The sequence below is a fragment of the Macrosteles quadrilineatus genome, unplaced genomic scaffold, assembly GCF_028750875.1.
Source record: "Macrosteles quadrilineatus isolate MER2022 unplaced genomic scaffold, UCM_ALF_1.0 Scaffold_9__3_contigs__length_116548681, whole genome shotgun sequence".
In the NCBI taxonomy this organism is placed as follows: Eukaryota; Metazoa; Arthropoda; class Insecta; order Hemiptera; family Cicadellidae; genus Macrosteles; species Macrosteles quadrilineatus.
Window position 1 is genome coordinate 33,598,681 of NW_026542602.1, and position 24,975 is coordinate 33,623,655.

Below are 24,975 nucleotides of genomic sequence, written 5' to 3' on the forward strand. Positions count from 1 at the left end.
TTTAATTGAGATATTGGTAACTTTTATTCGTAAATGTATAATAATGATTCACATAGTTTGCCAAAACATACACACAAATTATAATCAACTGTTTTGAATGGATTCGGAATGACATTTAACAGCATTGCTCCATAATAAACGTTAATATTTTATAAGATGTCGATTCAAGATAGTTGTAAAAGTGTAGGCAATAACACCTCAGTAAGAGTGTGAAAGGTTTAACCCATGTTTACTACTCGGGCCCTGAGGGAACTCACAACTGTGAACTGCAGAAAGCTTTTATCCCTTGTGTCTATTTTATAACCTAGTGTCTTATGAACCTCTAAAATCTCATAGGATGCTTCATCAATTCGATTATCAATAATAATGTTATACTAGAATTAACTCAGTTATAGCCTTTTATTAAAATGTGATACTATAGGAAAGTTAACCTGCTTTGTAATAAAATTATATTTTTGTATTGACAGAAGTGGCAAAAATGTCACTAAATCAGCTGTTAATGATATTTAATGTTTGAACCCTCTGTTAACTGTTAGGTAACCAGTTAGTTGCAAAAGGATGAATTAAGCCTTGGGAAATTATCCATGGTGAAAAGCTCTTAAAACTACTTTTTTATCTTTTAAGCCCAGGTTTCCCTACGACTCTTCTAACTGTATTCTAAATAAACCTTACCAAATTATTATCCTACTTCATCCATAAATAGATGCAATTTTTAAAATGTAAATATTTTAAATGCAGAAAACTAGATACATTTGTGATTTTAATGCTGCATTTATGGTCATTTGGTAACTAACTAATTAAAACACATATAATTTTACTTTTTATATTCAGTTCATACTGATAAAAGGTATTTAAAGTTCAATAGTTTTCTTAATTTGATGGATATCATATAGTGTTAAACATATAAATAAAATGCATGTCAATTAACAATTTAATATCAATGGGTTGTAGAAAACCTTTCTTGCATCTTGTATAATTATTATGGTACTTTCCTGTTAAAGGGAACATTCATTATTATCGTTGATTTTTTTCTCGATATATCGATATAAACAAATTGAAACAAATTGAAACATATCAGCTGACAACTACGATAAATATTGTTCAGCATCAATAATGAAATGAAACTGCTCTAAAAAAAAACCTAACATAACTAACCAAACTTGCTATAACATTTAAAAGTTCCGTGTTTAACTTGCCTTCTCTAGTATTAAACCTAAACGGAATTTTTAAATGGTCCAGCAAGTTTGGTTGGTTATGTTAGGTTAGCTTAGAACAGTTTCATTTCTCAATCCATGTATAATAGACTATTTTAGCCTAAACAAGATCAGTTAGTTTTTGTCAATTTGTAATGGATCGAAAAACAAAAATATTGATGTATCGAAAAAATATATCCCTTTAAGAGGAAAGTACCATTAATATTGAGTTCAAATTATATTTCGTTATTAGATGGTAATTTGAATTGGAATCTTTACTAGTTCATTACTTTATGATATAAATCATGTTAACGTTATAAAACTCGTATTTCAAAGGATGCAAATAGCATTATACTTTAATAGTCAATAAATATTTCAAAAATATAACCAATAACTTTAGCATCAATTTAATTAATATCGGTGGAGGTTTTATATCCATGGTTGAGTTAAAAGCTTTTTGATTTAATGAACTGATATTCGCCCAGTTTGATGTACGGCTATTAGAATATAGTTAGTAGTTACCCATCGAAATCCAGCTCAGTACTTTCCATTTATAGATTTTATTCTACTTAATATTTATTATCGTTTTTTCGTCCCTTTTATGTAAAAAGTGACTTGATAAGAATATTTATATGCTTTATTTACTTGAACCCAAACTTCACCTGGTTGACCAATAACTACTGAAATAACTGTTGACAAATAGCTGATATAGTGCTAACATTTTCCTAGCGTATTACTTTGATTACGTTGATTTTTTTCTTGTAAACACTTGCCAGATGAAAGCTAGGATCACACTTATACCAATGGTCAGTTTTGTTTGAAAACTGTGCACTGTGTATATATAGGTAGCCTGATTGATTTTAATCAGAACTTCTTTATTAATAGGAAACATTTGAGCTTACAAAAAAATATATGACATTCGCCAAACTACTCCAACTCTCAACGAATTATTATTTTTTTTTTTTTTTTGCAATTCCATGAACATATTCTTATGTAATAGGCTTCTGGTAATATTGATGCTATGAGTGGTCATCCAGGGTGTATGAAAAGTATTAATGTACATGAACATTATAATCAGGGAAACAACATACCTGAAAATATTCTTAAGAAATGTGTTTTACGTTTTAGATCGATCTTGATAATTTTTGTGGGTGTTATCAACTATTTTATGTGGATCAAAACGAGTTTTACTTTTTTCTTCGGGTTTGATGTAAATGTACATGAATAGCTGAGGTTATAAACATGAATTGAGATGGACAATACAATCTTATACACAACTTCATAGGTTAATTATTGTAAAAACAGGCACATGAAGGAAAAACAACTTCGATAGCAAATTTTAAAAGTTAAACTCACTCGGAATATTTTAATCAACAAATTAGACAACTATTGCAAATTATATACAAAACATGTGCTACTAACACAAATGTCACAACAATACATTGGCTTAGACACAAGCGCTTTACAAGCTTTTGAAGAGGTTAATGATCGGTTAATTATTTTTATTAAAATTACAGTTAAAACTGAACTTTATTACCCGTAGGTCTTGTAAGAAACAATGTATAGAGGAAGTTTTTACCACATCTTGGGAACATTAAATTGTATTATTTTCAAAATTTGTATTAGATGATACAGAAATTCAACACTTTATAATTTCCTAGTGCAATAGGGTAGGCACATTTACTCTACTCAAATGTGTTTGCACTATCAAAATCTATGGGTATTACAGTAAATATTAGACAAATGTTTTTATAAATAAAATAAGAGTATTGTTATTGGATACGTAGTGTATTAAAATATTAGTTTGGAACAATCTTTTTATGAGAAGCTTAGAAATATCTTTGACTTAGGTCAGAATGTTGTTTTATCAGCTGGAATTAAATAAAATCTTGAAAAATAAATCTCAAATAATTGTTGCCAATTAAAAACTAATTAACAAAATGATCCGTAATCTATATCGATAATTTGATTAATAGCCGTGACCAGAATGGTGATTACAGAAGCTATAAATCTGCTTCTGTACCATATTAACGACCTCTCTTGTTAGCTTTGACAAAGAACGGAAATAAAATCAATAATACATACAAGAGGAATATATTCAGTTTTTTTCCTCTTACAAAAATAATAACAATAAAATATATTAAATGTACTTTTTGCAACATCCAACACGTCAATAAGCAGATAGTATCCAACAATTTTAAATATTGTTTCCTGAAAGTAGAAAAAAATACGTTAAATAATACTTGTAATCATACATATACAATTATACTATGACTCGAGACTAAAAAGGGTAAAAAATACACATACATAAAACATAATAAATAAAAAAGGTTAATACATAGTATATGGTAAACGCATATAAAAGATGGTAAGTGGTGATCAATTTTGATTTGACACTTCAATCATCATCGGAAATTCATCATGACAACAATAAATTATCTAAAATAGACTTTTTGCATCATCCAACGGATCAATACGCAGATATTATCCAACAATTTTAAATATTGTTTCTTGAAATCACAAAAAATACGTCTAATAGCACTTGTAATCATATATTTACACTTATACTGTTTAATCACGGTAAATGTATTATAACAAGTGTTATTTGACGTATTTTTTGTACGTTCAGAAAATTTAATAGCCCGTACGATGCTGATCAAGAAATTATTATATATTGTTTCACAATGGATTCGTTCTGGAATATTTAATGTTTTTATCAAGATCTTGTACAACCTTAAAGTCTTTTTTTTAACAAAGACTACAAAAATCGGCCAGTTTTGTCTTATCATTTAAAGGTTTTTGTTTGATAATATTTAAGTTATAAGTCATAAGTAAGTCATAAGTCGTTTATTCAGCAAAATTAACATAAAATGCATTAGCTTAGCTTTACACAGATTACTTTATTATTCATTATATTATATACAATTATATTATAGGCTATATGTTTCCAGTGAATTTACCACATTGTGAATAATCTGTTACCGCAAGTCTCATGGTAAAACCTGGATCCAAGACCGACTTCTTTTGTTTTTGTTCCTAGAGAATGTGAGACTTATATATGTCAGTTAACATAACCCTTGATAACTCGAGTAAAAATTATCCGAGAGAAACTGAGCACAAACATGTCAATCTGTGTTTATTCAAACAAGTTCACAAAGCGGCATAATTTCAATATTTAAACGGGGTTCACAGGATTGAATGGGATTATCCTACTTACACGCTCATAACATAACATTTATTATTATTATTATTATTATTATTATTATTTTATTTCTTTCCAAAACCAGTTTTAATTACTAAACTTTGTTTGCCGACGTTTTTTTACAATTAAAAAGTGGTTAGTTAATGAAAGTATTTTTAATTTCCTATCAAGTATAGTTACGAAATGTCTTTCCTATATGCACAAGTTTGTTTTAGAAACGTGAATAGTAAAATTTATTACCATACATGCCAACCATTCCTGACAATCGATTCGTGTAAATTATTAATTTACCCTAAACACTAACTTGGCTAAGTTCCAATTTTAATGTGAACCGAGTTTCAAAAAAGATAAAAATAATTATACATAGGCTACTGGTAATAATTTTACAAAAGTTCATTCTTTCCTGAGTTTTTATGTAAAACATCGAGAGTAGAAAGTAAAACGGCATATAGCATAGAAATAAGGTTATAAGAAGGAAATTGAAAACATAGGTTAGTTGACATTTGTTTTCCGAAATGCACCATGACCACATAAATTGAAAACAATAATTTGCCAAAATTGGTTGGACTCCACTGGAGACCAAAAAGATTGTGGGGCATTAATGGTTCCATTTTCCGCCTTTGTATTTGGATACATGTTCTCCATCTTCCATTAGATGATAGATATTTTACACGTATCCTGTAGCCTAATTGATTTCAAAATCATTAGGGACAAAAAAAACACTATTAAAATATTGATTCTATACTTTTGAATAGAGAAACATTATTTTGTATATTCCTTACCTTTTATCGTTAGACCATTAAAATAGTTCTAGAGATTATCATTTATCAAAGAATAAAAAAGATGAAACTAATATCCTAGAACTGTAATGGGTAGATGTAAAAACCTTTTTTACTCTGCTACGAATCGACAGCTACATAACAAAATATTTTTAAATACTACGAATAATGATGTGGCATATAAACTGTGATATTTTGTTACTAACATCACGTGCTGCTGTTATAAAAAATTAAAAATTAAAAATTCTTGTACAATATGGAACGGTACTTTCCGTAAAATTATTTTTTTAGTTATCACCAATTAAGCAAAAGTAACAATAGATTTTCTGAAGAACCTAAAAAAAATAATTCCCATATTTGTTCAATGTTTATATTTTACCACCGAATTGTAACCGAAACACCTGGACTCAATATTTTATCAAGTTGTGAAAGAAAACTTATTTAGAGAGGGAGCATTCCTAAAAATATAATAGCCTACTTGAACCTGAAATGGACAGATTCCATTTGGTGATTCATGTTCCGGTTGTCTTTCCCTGCAGCTTTTTGCATTTAATTCTTCATTCAATTAAGTTCTTAATAGATTCAAACGTTTTTAAGAATATTTTATTTTTGTAGTTCAGTGTAAATAAATAAATCTGACTTTCTTGTCTTGAAATTTGACAAAAAATGTATAATTACTATACAATAGTTCGTCACAGTCTAAAAATTTTTAGACGTGTGCTTTGGAAGACAAAAACTAAACTTTCCTTTTTTTTATTTTAGGGATACTTTGCTCATCCATCGACAAATTTTACTGTACGGTTATTAGAATAGATCATTAAAATATTTAAATAAAAAAAATATTTAGGCCTATGATACTTTTCCTAAAGAAATTCTGCCTATACAAGTATGTATGTTATTAAGAATACTTTATTTTACTGAGAATAATACCTCTAAAATAGTAGTACATAACAATAAATTGTATGGTAAGAAAAATGTAAATGACACATACTAATTTAAACGTGTTACATTCATAACAAAGTATTTGAAACCCAAGAGACAAAAGTAATAAGAGAAAATGTCAGCCCAATCAAGTAAATGTGTTCATATGCCACTTGGGATTAGAAAGTTGTGTATTGCGCATTGTATTGTTAGTGTAGGGCGTTGTTCTCTTGATTACACGTATCAATCTCGAAATGAATAATTGGTTAAGATGACATTTGCAATAATAGTCATTTAATTCTATTTCATCATCAATACACAATTGTTTTATACAAATAATTCACATAATCATTTTATATATGTGTATATAAATGTAGGCTTTTTAGCTAAACAATTTTCCTCGCTGGAATGGTTTTCGGAAAGTAAATAAAATAAACGTCTTATAACACTTTAAACATATATTTACGCTTATACTGTTACTCACAAGATGGTAAACATACAAAAAAGATGGTAAGTGGTGATCGATTTTGATTGGACACTTCAATCATCATCATATCCAATAGGTTAATGTAGTAACACGTATTCTTGGTAGTCAAGTGATTTTCTATTTATTTTGACCCAAGGAAACACCATGTAAATTATGTCGTCACCTTTTTTTACACACTATGTTTTTAACGCTCTATATAAAGTTTATTGTTATACAAGCATCACGGGCAAACAATTAAAAGCTATTTATTTTAGAAATCTTTATGTAAATACATTTTCTTGTAATTTATTAACAAGAAGCAAATTCAATAATAAGATTAAACCCAAGGAGGCAATATAGCCTTATTGCTATTTCCGGCTTATATTGGACCTCTTTTAACACATCTGTGAAGAAGAATACAGCTGACTATGCCATTACATAGGAACTTGAACGTTATTATATGAAAGTCTTACTATTATGGACAATTGTTATAGACTTCAGTTTTGAGAGTAGTGTGGCTGATAATTACTTTTTCATATAAGCTACCAGTATGTAAAATTTTTACAACAACTGTTTATTGCTTAAGTCCAAACATTGATGTGAAAGCTACATTCTAAGGAGTGTATTATATAATTATTATGTAGGCCATTGAAATAATTTTGTATGTTTAACATTTACTTGTTAAAATGCTTGGCTTTAACCATAAATGTTTGACATTTTACCCTTCTTTTGCTTTCAGTGGGCCATATATTTATCACATCGATAGGTTTTACAATTAGTTAGAGGGATGTTAACCTAAACTTTACGGACCTAAGCCCAAGCCTTAACACTAAACCAACAAACTCCCCTACCAATTATTATGTAATTTGTTCAACAATATACGATTGCATTAATAATAAATAAAATATGAATATCTTTGCGGCAAAATTATACCTGATTTTCCGTTAATTTTATTTAAAGCTAGTCGTATAACTGATAGCATCCACAATATTACATACATTCCGCAGTTCCGTAACTCACGTTGTCATTACAGAACCACCATACAATGCTGTGGATTGTTGGTATAATTTATACCATGGATAGGTCAGACTGTCTATTTATTACAATGACAGTGATAATTATAGGCTACAAACAAGAACCATTGGGAATAAATATTACGACCAACTTAGCTATAATAGTATTCAATCATCATATCTATAAATATGTATTCCCGTTGCAGCATACCTTTATGTTCAATAAATTAACAGTTCATTCGTTAAAATTAGATCGTTTTAAAATTTTAAAAGTATATTAACAAAATGTATTAAATGTGCAGTTATCTCCTCAAACAAGAAGTTAATATTAATAAGTTTATTCCTATGATAACTGTATTGGAGGGATCTATTTGCATTTAGCTTTAAATTTATGATTAAATTATTAAACCGAGATTTAACGCGGCTCATGTTTAAGGTGTTCTATACATTTTTTTCAAATATGTTTCTCAGTTATAATTTAAAATCAACCTTAATCCAAAAAAAAGTCCATGACTTTTTGGATTAGGCTGTTTTCCAACCTTTGTATCAACAAGTTTTAAACAATATGTCAAAGTAAACATAATAAATTATACTGTGCATAGCGTTTTAATATTTTATATTTTGTATCTTTTTCAAACCAAATTTACTTTTGCTCTTTATGATTTTTAATCAAAAATGTCAAAAGGACGTTTCCAAACTTAACAATGAATTTTACATATTGTTCATTGTTTTGGAGTCACTCTCTCAGCTGACGAAGTTAAAATCCAATCAGCTGATGGGACTGATGATCGACTGCTGGAAATAATTAAATACTGAGGCTGCCTTTTGATCTAACAATTTTTTTATTTTCTTTAGCTTGTCAAATGAAGCTTATCATTTATTTCAATTTATGTTTTATCTAAGTAACATAATTGCAGTTTTTGAGAAGAAACCTATTTTTACTACCACTGTCTTAACAAACCTTTAAAGGTCAATAGGCCCGTAATACCTAATAATTGTTATGATTTTTACATATAAACTATAACTTAAACTATATAAAGGCTATTTTATTTACCATTACAAGTTTATATTAGCCTGACTAAGATTTTTTAAATTATGAATTGTATTGTTTATATTAACAACTGCCGTCATATTACACACTATTTTATAAAACATTGAAAATCAAATGAAGTGCTATACAACAAACAGGACTAAAGCTAGTATTTATCAAGCAAAGACTGTGTTATAATACAGTATAGTGGTATAGCTGTGTCTAAGGATAGGACAAATTTGTTGTACTAAATTTACTAATACAATGAGAAGATCAAGAATAACCAATTCCAAGATAAGAAATTTTAAGATTGGTGTAAATGTATTGTTTTTATTTGTGCTGAACTGTTATATTCATTCGTTTCCTTAACTATCCTCGTTTTATATTTAGCCTAATGTAAATAAACCTGCGCTGCCCTGCTAAGAAAGAAGGCAGTATGTGCAAAAGTGAATATTTTCAGAAAATGACCTCAACTTTGCCGCTATTGCCCTGACACATCTGAAGACTAAACTAATATTTTTTGTTATCTTAGGTAATGCTTAGGCCTAAATATTCAATTGACACTATAAAAAATACATTTTTTCCACTGGATCAATATAAAAATGCACATACTGCTTTTGTCCTTAGAAATATTTGTGTTCATGCTAAGCCAAAAGGCAGCATCTGCTCATACTGCCATTTTGCTTAGCTAGTAAGTGCTAATAGGAGGACCCTAAGCTAAAAAGCAGCATCTAACTACTACTAGCCATTTTCATATTTACAAACAACAGTGTAAACACAAACACAACAACATAATCTCAGCTGGTAAAAAGTGTTTTTAGTTCCTCATTTGTACCCATACTGCTAAGCAAAAAGGCAGTACGTGATGTACATCACTAAGCATAAAGACAGTATCTACATCGCAGATACTGCCTTTCTTGCTTAGCTTTTATAGATACTGCCTTTTAGCTTAGTTTTTGTTGAAAACTGATGTATATACTGCCATATACACCTGCCATATCTCAGAAACGGTTGTAGATACGGCTTTTTAAGTGTGTTTTTCAGAATCCCTGACCCCAAAAACCTTAAATTACATCAAAATCTGAAAATCAAAAATTTTGCACTTACTGCCTTCTTTATTAGCAGGGCAGTGCTGCCAACTTATTGAACTACGAATAATAATATAATAATAAATTATAGTAAGAGTAATGCAGGATAAATTGATGTATCAATTTAAGAGTATTTTCAAAAACACTGCTGTAAAAATTGAAATGTTTCGTATTTGTTCAATCACGACTGCACTGAGTTAAAGTTCAGTCACGAAATATATATAATCATTTCTTGAAGACCAATATTTGACATTCATTACTTAGGTATATGATTAAGCCGAAACGCAACATGTTACATGTTATATTGCATTCAATTTAAATAATCAGTCTATGCATGTGTAGAACTTTACAAAGTAAAAGGTGTAAACATAAGTATGTATAATCAACCTTTCGATCCTCCAACCCAGTATGCCAATATCTTCTTCCAATCTAATGTTAATGAAAATCTACTTTGTAGGCCATTGGTTGTGTCTAATGCATCGTCGGTAAGCTGACGTGATTTATAGTACCAAAACGACCATAATTCTCCAACAACCTGTAAAGATTATACAAATCACTCATGATGAAACATAATTATGTGTCAATGTACAGGAATATTTTTTCAGTATCGTCATTGAACAATAATATTATTGCTGAAATATATGAAATGTGGTTTACACCTTTTTTGTGGGTAAAACCCCAATTTAATTTAGGATTTTACTGAAATTGAAACTTTAACTTAAACGTCAAATAACAAAAAAACACATATCCAGAGGTGGATCTTTGGCAGTTTCTGAATGATGAAACAGTACCGCAAGATATTATAATTTTACTATATTAAAAGAAAACTATTTTATTTTTACAACATTTACCAGATAGGTCGTCAGGAAGTCATTTTCCACCAACCAACATTAGTTTAGGGCGATAAAACTATTGGTTAGTGTTTAAAGAAACATAACTTAGCTATAATTCGAATAAATACTTCAGCGTCGTGAGTGCTTTACAGGTAGTGGTAAAAATATACACTTTCTCAATAAGTTTTATTCAAATTTCGTAAAAAATGGTTTGAATACAATTAACAAGGAAATTCCAATATTTTCCAGATAATTTAACTAATACTACGGCTAAACGTACCAAATTTGGATCTCCAATTAAAATGAGTAGACAGCAGAAAGATATGATTTTTGTATTATATCCTGAAACACATTAAATTATAAGTACACATATTATATTTTTGTTTTATAATCATAATGATGATTAATTATATTTGAAAAGGTAGAATGTCAATACAAAATATTAAATTAATATTGATTAATTTAACGCCAGAGATCACATTAAGATAAAAGTTTCCGTTTAAACACTCGTCTGACACAAAACATGTTCTATTGGTTTAATTATTCTTAGGTTCCTGTACATAAAAAGTAAAAAATATACAGGTGTATAAATTGTTTACCTACCTATAACCATATTATATACAATTACACAATCAAATTCTAAAACGAAATTGAATGACTCACAAAATACAAAGCTTGTTAATTTAAGTTTTTTTTTTAATTACCTCTACGCCATGATTTAACGAGGTTGTTAGATAGTGTCAAATATTAATGGTGTTAATGCAATTAATCGGCATCGAACTAAAACAAATACTACCTTGACAACTGTTATTAATTAAAATAAATCACTATTATCTTTAAGCAATTTAATTTTTTATGGTTGATGAATATAATTATATTACTTTTATCTGTGTATTATACATTAACATTATAATGCAAGACCGAGATGGATGGCGAGCGGCTGTTGGCGAGGCCAAAAACATGCTGGAGTTTGAGTGGCCGCGTAGCTCATAAAATAAAACTGACGATAAATTATTTGGCAGTGCAACGATTCACCTATTGTTTAAGGATAACTGCATACATTTGAATGTAAACAGTGTAAAGGTTATCTTCTAATATTTGGTCAAGAGATTCGAAATACACTTTAACAGTAAACAACTTTACTAATGGATGATTTGCATTGACAAATATATCACCATATGCAGTGGTCATGATCAAAGAACTATTGGAACGATGTATTTTTAAAAAACCTCTATCAAATAAAGTAAATACATACATGGCACATACATAAAATATTTGGTTTTTAAATATTCGAACAGTCTATATAGGTACCTCAATTTAATGTTTTATCAAAGAAATGGAAAGGATTGATTTGAAAACCTAACCGAATTATATAAAGAAGATAGTATGGTGAAATTCTTTGCTTACTTTTTAGACCATTAATATGTTCGTTCTAACGGAAGCAAAGTATACTTTATAATACTATAATATAATTATAATTAATATAATTAATAATTAATAGAATATAATTATATACATATTAAATATATGAAACAATAGCAAAATTTAGAAAATATTAATGAAAATAAGTACAATACATCATATAGTATATAAATTAATCAATAAAGACAAAATTATGTTACAAGTTAGAAAAGTTTTATAATATTGTTTATAATATGTTATATATTTATTTACATATCTTATTTTGATTTTTGTTTACATTGAAAATGGCCTTAGAGCCGAAACTATAGTTAGTAAATATTTTAATAAATAATTTTACTTGGGTACTAAGTTTATTAATGTTTAATCTTTATTTATATATTGTAGCCCAATTTTTCTATTTTTAATAATTATATAATAATATAATTAAAATAATTATATATTTACATAATTAATATAATTATAGTAATATAATTAATATAATTATATATTAATATAATTAATAATTAATAAAATTTTAATTTTACTACACAAACGTTTTCACCTCATAATTACTTAATATCTATAAAATAAAAATACAAAAATTAGGTTTTCAGTTTATTTGTTAATAAGAATCCTAAGAAACCTGATAACATGTTCCCTATTCAAAAGAAGAAGAAAACATATGATGAAAACAAGGAGATGGTAAGAAATTGAAGACTTGTATGAGTCTTTAAGTTATACTTTAATATTATACTCAAACAGATTTTTCTACAAGTACTTCCATGAGCTCTATGATAATTTCAAATCAAAATTAAATTGCTCATAATACTATGATTATAAGACTATGTTAAGTAAATTTTAGAATCTAAAGGATAATTTAACCTCTACATTGAGACTATGTAGCATAACAATTATCTGAAACTTATAGACCATATCGATATGTAAATCAGTAGTTGAAAAGTGCTTAGTATGCAGAGGGTTGTCTGCCACTGCATGCTAAAATCCTGTTGTAACTGCAGTAGAGTAGTTAGTTTGCTTTGCCTTCAATGTTTTAAACAATGTTATTAATATGTATTACAATTGAGGGAAATTAGTTGCAATTAAATATGTATATATTAGGACTATAATTCATATTACAAATTAGTTTATGACAAGTTTTAAACGACAATATAACAAATCTTCAAAGTCAAATATTTTGATAAAGTATGGATAGTATAGAACAATTCAAATAATTGTAAAATTATGAATTATAGCGGGAAAAAGTGTGCGTTCTATAGGGTTTGTACAATTTAGTTAGTGATAAGAAATTAAAAGTTAAATACAGCTCTTTATGATATCAGGAATTATTTATGGAACGTGGCCACAATAATTATTTTTGTTATTTTACTAATATAGGCTATAGTCATCTGAATCACATTATCCTCCCTAACACTATGAATACTACGAAGTTTTATTCGAGATTTGTTATTATAAAAGATAGAACGCTACATTACATTCGTATTTCGAATAATTTCCCTGCAATAATATCACAGCTATGTAAATTATGTTTTTGTAAATTTTACTGGGTTACAAAAAATACACATGTTACTCTTGTGAGTCCGTGGCTCAGTCGGTAGCGTCATGGGTTTCGGGCCTAAGGCTTTTTATCAGTACAGTTCACCCTTATATTTTGCCCCTTGCTTTGCTGGATAAATTCCTAGAACAGGTCCATAGCCTATGTATGCAAGGGTAAAAATACCTCCGACCTCATTAAAAAAAAAAATCACAAAAAATAACCTAACAAGGACACAGTAACAAACTCATCAACAGATCAGGAAGTTATTTATTCCGTTAATCTTAAATCAAAATCAAATATCAATAAGTTTTTTTTTCACGTGACTAACCTGCAATAATAATGCATATTTTAACACCCTTAACATTTTAAAGGCTAAGACTTGGCCGGGGCACCATGTTAAAATCGTTAAGCGAACCCTGATGCTTAAAGCACTTTGTATTCTCCGTGTAAAGGGCGGGCTCGCATATTTTAGCCGGCAATGTGGCCACATGGAGAACGTTTAGAATTGTCTAAATAGCGATGTCCAAGGAAATGTATCACTGGTCGGTTCATACAATGTTCATACACTTTGTTTTCTTCCCTTTTTCTCTCGTAAATATTTAAATGTCTAAATAGCGATGTCCAAGAAAACGTATCACTGGTCGGCTTATACAATGTTCATACACTTTGTTTTCTTCCCTTTTTCTCTCGTAAATATTTAAACGTGATGAAAACATAATCCACATTCTAAGCTCTGTATCTATTGATATTACAAAGAACAATGAATATTTACTTTAATAATAATTTATGATCGTTATTCCACATTTGGAAATTGTAAAAAAAAAAACTGTGGCCAATTTTCATTTTCATTAATCTAATGGTGATGGTATTTTTTTAAATTCCTTTTATTTTTAAATCAAAGTAGAGAGAAACACAAAAGCATAAAACTGTACTATTACTTTTAAATTACTTTTAGTTACTTAGTAATCGATTTAACAAACCAAAGAACCCACATTATTCCAAAATATAAATATCAAACAGGACTAAAATAAATAAAATAATACATAAAAATACGGATAATAGCTTTAAATGCGGAACTAGTTTTTTTTATAGTGGGGGCCTTATTGCTTTTTGGCGTTGAGTAAGTTTCTCTTGATTTAAATGTGTTTATCTTATCTAGGTTCTTATCTTGAGTTCAATACGTTTTAAGATGACTTCTTCGTGATACAACATTACTTTTAAATGCAGTATGAGCTACTCAGATAAGACAATTGATATTTTTGTCAATACCAAACAGAAATGAATCATACGATCCGTTTTGAAAGTAAAATGGCTACTTGTATATGCATGACTTTTGCTTTGGTTTATGGATTGTACTTCCTCTGCATGAACGGAGGTAATATTTTGCCAAACTAGCGAAAATACTGTATTAAAATGTAAAAGTATTTGATGTGCATTTTTTATAATACTACACACGCATTTGAATCTGGAAAATGATCCACGTTTTAATTTGTTTGGGTTTCACGTTGAATGTTCTTGGGTTTACTCTGCTCGTTGAATGTTAACTAAGTCTTACTATGCTCACATTAAAACACATATTGCATTCGGCATTTAATTATATGGTGCAACAACCATTCAAAATTTAAATAGTATATTAATTTTACAAAAGAGACCCATACGTATCATGTTAAACGTAGGAGAAAACCAATCGGCAAAACATTATTTTGCTAAATTAAATATCTTTACAGTGTATGGATTATATTTATAATACTATAAAAAAATCTAAAAAGTGAAATGAATACACATACACCTCCGAAATTGGGAATGACACATAATTATAATACTCTGCATTGGAACTACCCAGCCATTCAGAGGCATAACTTAATAAAAAAAAACACCGCTGCAGGTACTAGGTTTTGTTATGCTCTACTGTACCTTAAGATATAATAAAAGCTAATAATATTAATACATTTAAAATAAATTGAAAATATTTATAATAAGCAAATGTTACTACTCATTTAGTAAGCATTTTAATAATATTTAATTGAATTAATTGTATATATTGGCGCCATTCTGTATTTATATTTGTATAATGTAAATCTTGAATAAAGTGTTTCTGAATCTGAATCTGAAACGTCTAACCTATGAAAATAGCATAGCTGAAGTCTGTAAACATACCAATTTTGTTTGTCAGTTAGAAACATGTATTTCTTTGAATTATACTTACTTTCTATGACAAAATGCGCTTGTTGTCTTAATACCATATGATCTTTTTAGACTTTTACTTGTACCACAAAAAAGAGCCAATGTTTTAATGAAGTTATATTTTTTCACGGTTACTGATTTATTTAAATATGTTCGCAAAGGCGTTTAGAGAATCGGAACAACAATTTGGGAGGATTTAAATCCTCCCAAACCCGTGGATAACACTTTACTTACATCACATGTAAGACGTTCATATAAAGAAATAACTTATTTTAAAATGCGTTAAAACACGATAAAGATTTTTCAGCAAAATGAGGTACAACATATTAGAATAATATATACCCATGGAAAAATTATATGAAGGAGGAAATCAAATACATGAACTATTTTAAATGGAACTTAATGCATTGTCATAATTTCCATTGACCAATTAGCATTCCTTTGCAGATACTCGTATAAAATGTATCATTAACTATTAACTCAGAAGAAAGATACAAGTAACGACCCATATACATGCTTATATTTTGATTTCAGTGTTTTATGATCTTTATTTATCACACCTGGCAGCCATCAAGGTAGCAAGTAATCAAAAATGATTCTTCTTTTGAAATAACAAGTCAAACTTTTCAAGGAAAGTTTTTTTTTTTTAATATAAAAGAAGACACTGATGGACAAACTGATTTACAACGTCTGGTTTGCAAATGAATTGGTTACTTGTCTATGCATGACTTTGGCGTGGCTTATGCATGGGTTGTATATGAAAATGTGTTCCATCCGGAATAACATGTGAGCCTTATATAGATAGTTTAAGAATAATAGTTGAAAACCTGTGTCTCTGAACAAACCCTATCAAGATTTGTCAACCATGTATTCCTATACTGAATAAACTGGTATCCCTAATTAAGTTCAAGGCATCTATTCATAACCACCACATGACATTTCAATTAGCATTACATTATATATCCTGAGAGGATAACTAAAAAACCTAAACATTTCGCTATAGAAACTAGCGAATGACGTTCTCTCTGCCCTTTAGGATGATTGTTTTATTCATAAAGTAAAGGGAAGTCGGGTTATCAAATGGGTCAAATTCACGATATTTTTGTTTTTATGTGGTTTGATTTCTGTAGTTCTTTCTGGTTAATTTGATACCTTATTTATTAAAATCGGATGACCAGGAATATATTTCAATAAATAAAACGTAATTCCCTGCAAGAACGCTCGCAACCTCGCAAGAAGCCCAAATACTAACCCCGCTTAACGTCTACTTTATAAAAATAGTATATTACTTATTTTATATAATGATTTAATGTTTCCAGTATGCACTGGTAACACCTTATTGACAATAGGTTCTACGTTTTTACTCTTTGTTGCTTTTTGTGTTGTTTAGTTTATGAGTTGAGGTAATTTTTATCTTGTAGGTGTTGTTTTTTTTTTTTTTTGTAAGAAAGGTATTTAATTTTTATCTAACATGACTTGTAGGAGTACTTTCTTCAAGAAACGAGCTAAAGTTTTCAATGTAAAGATAAATTCAGGGGGTAATTTGTAGCACCTACAACTGAGGTTAGTGTTGATCAGTGACAAATCCCAGGACAAAAAATGTCTGCATGGGTGGAGCCAAAATCCCAGTAAATCTCTAAACTATTTAATTAGGTCTTTGATCCCTAAAGCCACATTTGGAGTCTTGAACACCTTAGAGCTTGGTGCATATGATGCTGTAGCTACCTACATAAAGGTAGCTATAATAAAGGGAACATTAAGTCCCAAATACTGCATAAACTAGGGATCCAGGCTCAAATTTTGTGAAGGTTATGGAAAAGTTTGACGAACCTTAAATGCAGGTACATCTGACACCCTAATCTATTATTACAAATATTAGTATTATTAAAATTATTATAAAAATATGATTGTAATAATACACATTTTTCCAACATTCTGCAATCTCCATAGTTACATGTTTCTAGATTATTAAGTATCAAGAAAAATTCAAGTAAATTGTTTTCTACTCATGACTAACAGGTCTGCATTTCAAGGTAACATTTAAATTGCATAAAGACCGATCACGACAATGCCTCTGAAGAATCGGGACCGCCATCTTCCGCCATCTCCTACCCCGGACCCAAATCCTCCAAAGTCCAGGATCCAAGATACAGGAGAATCCCCTATTCCGCTTCGACCAGGAGTCAACCTTCTACCTCAGCCCTTTCGACCCCAGGATTTGGACGAGGATGACGAGAAAACAGCGAGACCTCATCGACCTGCACCTATCGTAAACCGCTAGAAAATATCTGTTGTGGAGTGGCTTAGATGATTATACAAATGAGACATGCATTCAAAATCTTTTTTGCAAGTTTTAAACTAGCCTTTGGGTGTGATTAACTAAGCAATTTTGTGTAGTTGTGGTATTAAAAATGAAAACGGAACTATTTGAAAATATCAATCAATTCATTAATTGTTTACTATCTACAAATTTAACTAATAAAATACTATAGGCTAATAAATAGCTCCAAAACCACAACGATGATACATATATATTTATTGTATCCTTTATTAGTTCAACTTGATGTTAATTAACGTGTATAAATCTATGAAAAAAAAATTATAAAAGACAGTAAAAATGGAAAGTAATTTGAAAATAGCTTAATCAATTACTTTTCATTTGTTATGAATAACTAAGTGTTAGGCTAAAAATGAGATGTATGCTAGGCTATGTTGTTGAACAATTTGAGTTCAATTGGACCTTTTAAAATAAATTTTAATAAAAAAAATTCAGTATGGGTTGTCACGTACTAATGACGGTTTTAGGAAACAATCCAAACATATGTTAATAACAAGCCATCTACAGTGTACTAGCGAATTACAAAATACAGTACCATTGCGCATAGAACACTTAGATTGTATTACCACAGATTAATGTACTTCCTAATATTAAAAGATATCATGGAGAATTGGTTTAAATACAACTGTTAAAATACGTAAAATATTTTACAGCAAAACATTTGACATATTGAACTTAAGACTCTTGCTTTAGTTTTCGACAACGCGTCCCACGATCCTTATTGCGTTGTTTCGCTACAAAAATAACTAACGGACTACAAAGATGTTTCACAGCCGATGTTACATATAATGAGATTGTTGTTGGGTCATTGTAGAGATTTTCTGTATAGATTACACGTTCTAATAAAAATGTTGAATTTAGAAAAAGTGGCTTTACAGAATCATTATTCTAGAAAATGAAAGTAACACAACAAAACAAAAACACAAAAGAAACTTAACAGAAAATGGGAATTATTTACTGATGAAACCAATGATTATTATAGTGTCGTAATAGTTGCTTAACCAGAGTTAAAAATTATTTGTTTTGTTAGATTTTATTTAGGCTCACATTTAGGAATCAAAAGGCTAGTAGTTTTGCTATTTAGTACTATCGTGATTGTATTGTTGCGGAATCTTCCAAAGAGTGTTGGTGTAATTAAATTAAATAGTTTGTAACAACTATTTATCTTTTGTTTCAGATTGCGAGTTGAAGGGCGGAAAAGAAAATGAAGCTTCGTCAAGGGGTGTAAAGTACAAAGTATTCAAAACATAATGGAATAAAAAATCTAGATAATTAGTGATATTTTATAGTCGACTACACCTATACATATTGAATATAAAACCAATTGCGTCCGGGAGATAAAAGTAAATATATCAGTTTATAGACGTATTGCTCAAAAAGGTATTAATCAGTGCTTGCGGACTTAAAAAATAGAAGTAAAATGAGATTTTAATAAAAAATGCAACTTTATTGCGTATTGCTATTTATATAAACCATAAATAAATTAGGAAAAGTATCAACTGATTTGTAGTATTACCGTTACAGTAAAAAACAATTAAGTTAACTACAATTAAAAAGATGCAGTTCGTTTACACGTGTCTCGTGCTTCTTGCGTTTCCCGGTGGGGTGATATTAGGCTGGGGACAGCAAAGGAATCAGTCGGGGGTAAAAATCGGCACAAATTACCGTCAGTTAGGTGTTACTGGACCGACAAACGTAAGGGGTGGGAGCGGGATCAAGCTAGGAAGTGCGGGGAAGTCTCATAGGAACTACAGCAAGCCTACAACGCCCCCTCCACCGGTTACATTCCCCCCACCACCACAACCGCTGCCCCCTCAACCACCACCACCACCTACAAGCTACTCATCTAGCAGACTTCCTATGCTGAATGTAAGCATATAAGTGTTAATTAACTCTTAATTTAGACAAACAATTAATTTATTTGTTTTTAGCGAATTACCTTATAGGGAAGTAGCTATTACCGAAGGTATCACGGTAATACTTGAGGCTGGGACCGATTTACTTTTTCATTTTAATGTCTCCAGAGGCCAAAAACACAATTCGTTCATTTTTTTTATATGTTTATATATATACATGTGTGTGTCCGTGAATGCGATAACTTGAGTAATTTTCGTTCGACTTTGATGAAATTTTGTTTGAAGGTGTAAGGAGCGATAATCATGAATGAGTTCGTGAACCATCATGATCGGATGATGGTAACGGGGTTTAACGGGGGGTTTTATGGGGTAGAAATTGTTTTTTCTTTTGACCATTTTTATTTTTTGTTTTTTGATCAAAACACAAAATTTCCGAATTTAATTCTAGACCATTTTAAAGAGATAAAAAGACAAATACTTTAGTATATTAAAGTGTTTTTGTATTGTTATTGGTTGGGGGGAAATAAAAAAAAAAAAAATTAATTTAAAATTCCCATGTTATTTTAAAGGAGAATTTTGTTAAATGTTGTAGTTTGCTTGTTTATGGGTATACTTTGATAAAACTTGGCTAATTTATTTATTATATACTAAGCTATTAATATTTTACCAAAACACACATTATTAGCCTCCCTGAAGCAGCAAACCTAGGTAATCATGTTACCTAATATTTATTTAAATATATTTAATTGTATATCAATTCAAGCAAATATAAATTATATTTCCTTAGTAGGTTTCTTAATCTTATTTGTGTCTTTTTCAATTCAAATACAAGTTACCGGCAGCAAACCTCAATTAAGGCCACGAAGCAAAACATGCTTTTTATTTTGTTAAGGGAATAATCCTTTTCTCATGAACCTTGAAATAGAAATAAATAGTCAATAATTGAAGAATTCATTTTTTTACAGGATAACTGAAATAAAAAGTTTAGTATTAGGTTAGTTTTAATAGGTTTTAATGCAAGACCTTTTATATCATACAAATTAATTTTTTAATTTTTTTTTAATTAGACTTTGTTTGATTTACTTACCTTTTTGCAACATTTAGCAGGACATCGTTCCCTAATATTGATACTTCGAAAATGTTAAGGCAAAAGATAAAGTTTACCTATAATATAAAACGGCTGAAAATAATATTTTAGAAAAGGGTTCGTTAGCTTAACGAATAAATTGTCACTTGGGATTGCTGATGCAACTCATTGTGGGAAACTAGGTCGCATATTTAGCAATCTCTAACTAACGACTATGCAAATTTATAAAATGTATGTCAATTTTAATTGATGGTCTAATTAGTTAATTTAAGCTACTTTTGTTGAAACGTGAGTTGTATGTACATATTTTAATTGTGTTTTGTAGGATAACAGGCTATTAAACTTGTCTTATTTGGTTGGAATTACTGTTTCAATCCAGCGTTGAATATAGCTATTATTGTAAATGTTTTTTTATTAATACTACAAACTGTTTTAGGATGGACTCATGCAATTCGCAGCATATAAGTATTTCACGTGTTCTACAGTAAACTTTCTATTTAAACATACATTCAGATAAATTTATGATTGAGTATGTTTATCGAGGAGAAACTAATATTAAAATAAGATTCTTTTAACATGAAATAGTATTTATATTCCTCAGAAATAGCACTGTAAATGAACCCCTTAAGTTGAAAATCAATAAGAACATTTCATTTTTTTCCGTTTAGCTTGTGTAAATTGTTGGAATTTATTTATAATCTTGTTCATCATTGCCTTCTTGGTACTAAGTTAGAAGCTGTCATGTGTTAATTATATGCCATGTGTTTTCTATGTTTATTTATTTGTAGTAAATAAACATCACTTCCACTATGGACTTTAGAAACCATACTGTGTAGTCATTTTACTCCTATTATTATAAAGGAAAATCAATTATAAACAAGTGGTTATGGGCCCAGTTTCACTTTTATTGTAACATAGGCTATTCTCTGTGGCCTATTTTGAACTGTTTAATTTTTGAGGGAAGTGTTTAAGAAATATTATAGTAAATTTCATTGAATGAACACTTATTAATTACTATGATGGGAGACAAAGTTGTATACTCCACATCAGCCCCTGGAATTTCTAAGTTGAAAGGGTCAGCCAACGATGACAGTTGGAAATTTGATATGAAGATGGTTCTAAAGTACTAGGGATTGTGGAATTGCATTGAACCACGAAGGACTACTACAGAGACGACACCGCTAACTGTGGATCCAGACAAAGATGAGAGGGCACTCGCCAAGATTGCCATGCACCTGGAGGCAGCTCCAAAACTACATATCAGGACGGCCACATCAGCGAAGGAAGCATGGGACATTTTAGCAAAGCAGTATGAAGTCAAGAGCACAAACAGGAGAATATTCCTGCTGGACCAGCTTTTAGATTTGAAGTTGGAAGTATGCAACAGCATGAGTGAGTATATTTCTAAATTTCTTGACCTCAATGCTCAACTTGCTGACATAGAGAAGCCCGTGGACGATGAAATGAAGGCGTGTCTACTTCTAAGAGGTTTGCCTGAGTCTTACAGGGCATTTAGGATGGCAGTCGAGAGTACAGATAAAGTAGAATATAGTAAAGTACTAGAAAAATTAAATAGCATGGCTGAAAAAGATACCACTGAGTCCTCCGTAGTATTTTCAACTTTTAAAAGCAATACTGGGAAGCCTTTTCTATCAAAATCAAATACTAATCAAGCTAATTCTAATAAAAGCTCAAAGACAAGGAAGCCTTTTATTCCTACTTGTTACAAATGTAGAAAGACAGGCCATATGATAAGGGATTGTCCTGAAAATAATCAAGCTAATATTAGTAATAGCTCAAAGATAGGGCCAATTTCCAAAATTGGTAAGTCAGATGGTCAAAACAAAAATAAAAATTTAAGCTGGATAACTGCTCTGAGTGTAAAGGTAGAACCTGAAAGCTGGTACTTAGACTCGTGTTGTTCTGACAATCTTTCTAAAAGTAAAGAAAGTTTTCAAACGTTTAACTCGAATGAGGGAGTTAAAGAGGTCACTGTCGCTAATAATACCAAAATTTACTCTGCAGGTTCTGGGAAAGTTTCTGTGAACCTTAAAAACTTTGGTGAGAGAGTGATATCGAATGTGACGTATGTACCAGATTTATCTACAAATTTGCTATCTGTGAGCAAAATAGCTAGTAAAGGGAAAGTTTTAGTTTTTGATGACAAAGGGTGTAATATTTACATAAAAGATGGGTTTTCAGTAAGAGGTGAAATCTGTGGAACTGGAACAAATGTAAACGGACTGTATCGGTTGGATACAGAGAGTAAATGCAACATTGATCCAAATTATGACAATTTGGCTATGTCTACTCAAGTTGACCAGTCAGTTAGTGTGGACCTTCATAATTTATGGCACAGAAGGTTGGGTCACTTGAATCATGTTAGCATGGGTATTTTGAAAAAGGGGATGGCTTTGGGTATCGATTTTCCTAATCAGAGGCCAGAATCTTGCATTCCCTGTGTAGAGGGGAAACACTCCAGAGAATCTTTCCCAACCACTCCAAGTAAGAGAGCTGAGGCAAAACTAGAGTTAATCCATATGGATGTCCGTGGGCCTATAAATGTTCAGTCTCTTCAAGGTAATCGCTTCATGCTAATATTTATTGATGACTTCACCAGAATGACCTTTGGTTATTTCTTGAAATCAAAGGATGAAGTAGTTGATTGTTTTCTCAAGTTTAAGACTTTAGTTGAAAATCAGACCAACCAGACTGTAAAAACTGTTAGGTCAGATGAAGGCGGGGATTACATGAATGTGAGACTAGAAGAAGTGTGTAATAGATTTGGAATAAGGCACCAGGTTACTACTCGATATAGTCCTGAGCAGAATGGGGTAGCAGAGCGTGCAAATAGAACTATTATTGAAAAAGCTAGAAGCATGCTAAGTGACTCAAATTTGAGCAAGGGTTACTGGCAGTATGCTGTGGAGGCAGCTATTTATCTTAAGAACCGAAGTCCTACAAAAGCTGTTTTCGGAGTCACTCCACAGGAGAAATGGACTGGATCGAAAGTGGACCTCAGTCACCTTAGAGTTTATGGGTGCATAGGCAATGCACATGTGCCTAAGGAGAGAAGGACCAAATTGGACTATAAGAGTGTTCCTCACATTTTTGTAGGTTACAGTGAGGATGTCAAAGGTTACAAATTGGTCGATCCTAAGTCTCCCCGTAGATTGATTTATTCTAGAGATGTCAAGTTTTTTGAAAACTTATTTTATAATGGGCGTGAAGAAAATAATGGTGATGAAACTATACAACCAGTCGAGACCATAGCAAGCATCCAGACCGCCAAACTCGATGAACCCTGCAGGAATCCTGAGGCAGAAGAGGAGAGCTTCATTCTTGATAATATCAACATTGAGCAAGATGATGACGATGTTGGAACTGGAGGATCCGCTGAAGGGAATTCGGGAAATGATGAGGAAGGTGTTGAAATTAATGTTGGGAGTAGGTACCCTCTAAGAGTAAGAAAACCTCAAATGTTTCCTGATTTTGTTACCTACATGGTTATCTGTGAGGATCTAGAGCCAAGTAGTTATCAAGAGGCAATAGAAGATCCAAATACGAATTTGTGGAAGCATGCTGTGGAGGAGCAAGCTGATGAAGAATCTCTACATGGTTTTGTTGATGCCAGTCATGGAAACAACTTTGATGGGAAAAGTTGTACGGGATATGTTTTTAAACTGAGTGAAGGAATTGTGTCTTGGGGAAGTATGAAACAGAGATGTATGACTGATTCCTCAACAGAGTCAGAGTTTGTAGCAATGGTTCAGGAAGCAATGTTTCTGAAGCACTTGTTGGAAGAGCTGGGAATATTTCTTGAGCATGTAAATTTGCATTGTGACAACATGACAGCAATGAAGATTTTGCAGAAGAGAACCGTGAATGACAACACCAAACATATAATTCGTAAACAGTTATTTGTCAGAGACATAATCAAGAGAAAAACTAGTTGTGCTGAATTACGTTCCAACTTCCAGGATGCTAGCGGACATTTTGACAAAATCACTTGGCAAAATCAAGCATGAT

The 24,975-nt window shown here is 30.5% G+C and overlaps 1 protein-coding gene across 5 annotated transcripts in view; it reads left to right on the forward strand.

Annotated features, from left to right (window-relative positions):
• LOC129002321 (glutamate receptor ionotropic, NMDA 2B) overlaps positions 1-24,975 on the forward strand; it is a 679,287-nt gene that overhangs the window by 363,488 nt on the left and 290,824 nt on the right. For all 5 annotated transcript variants that reach the window (XM_054430034.1, XM_054430032.1, XM_054430035.1 and 2 more), the window contains exon 4: positions 19,181-19,872. In XM_054430034.1, the coding sequence (XP_054286009.1) occupies positions 19,561-19,872 (312 nt within the window). In that variant the 5' untranslated portion in view covers positions 19,181-19,560. The remainder of the gene's footprint in view (positions 1-19,180; positions 19,873-24,975) is intronic.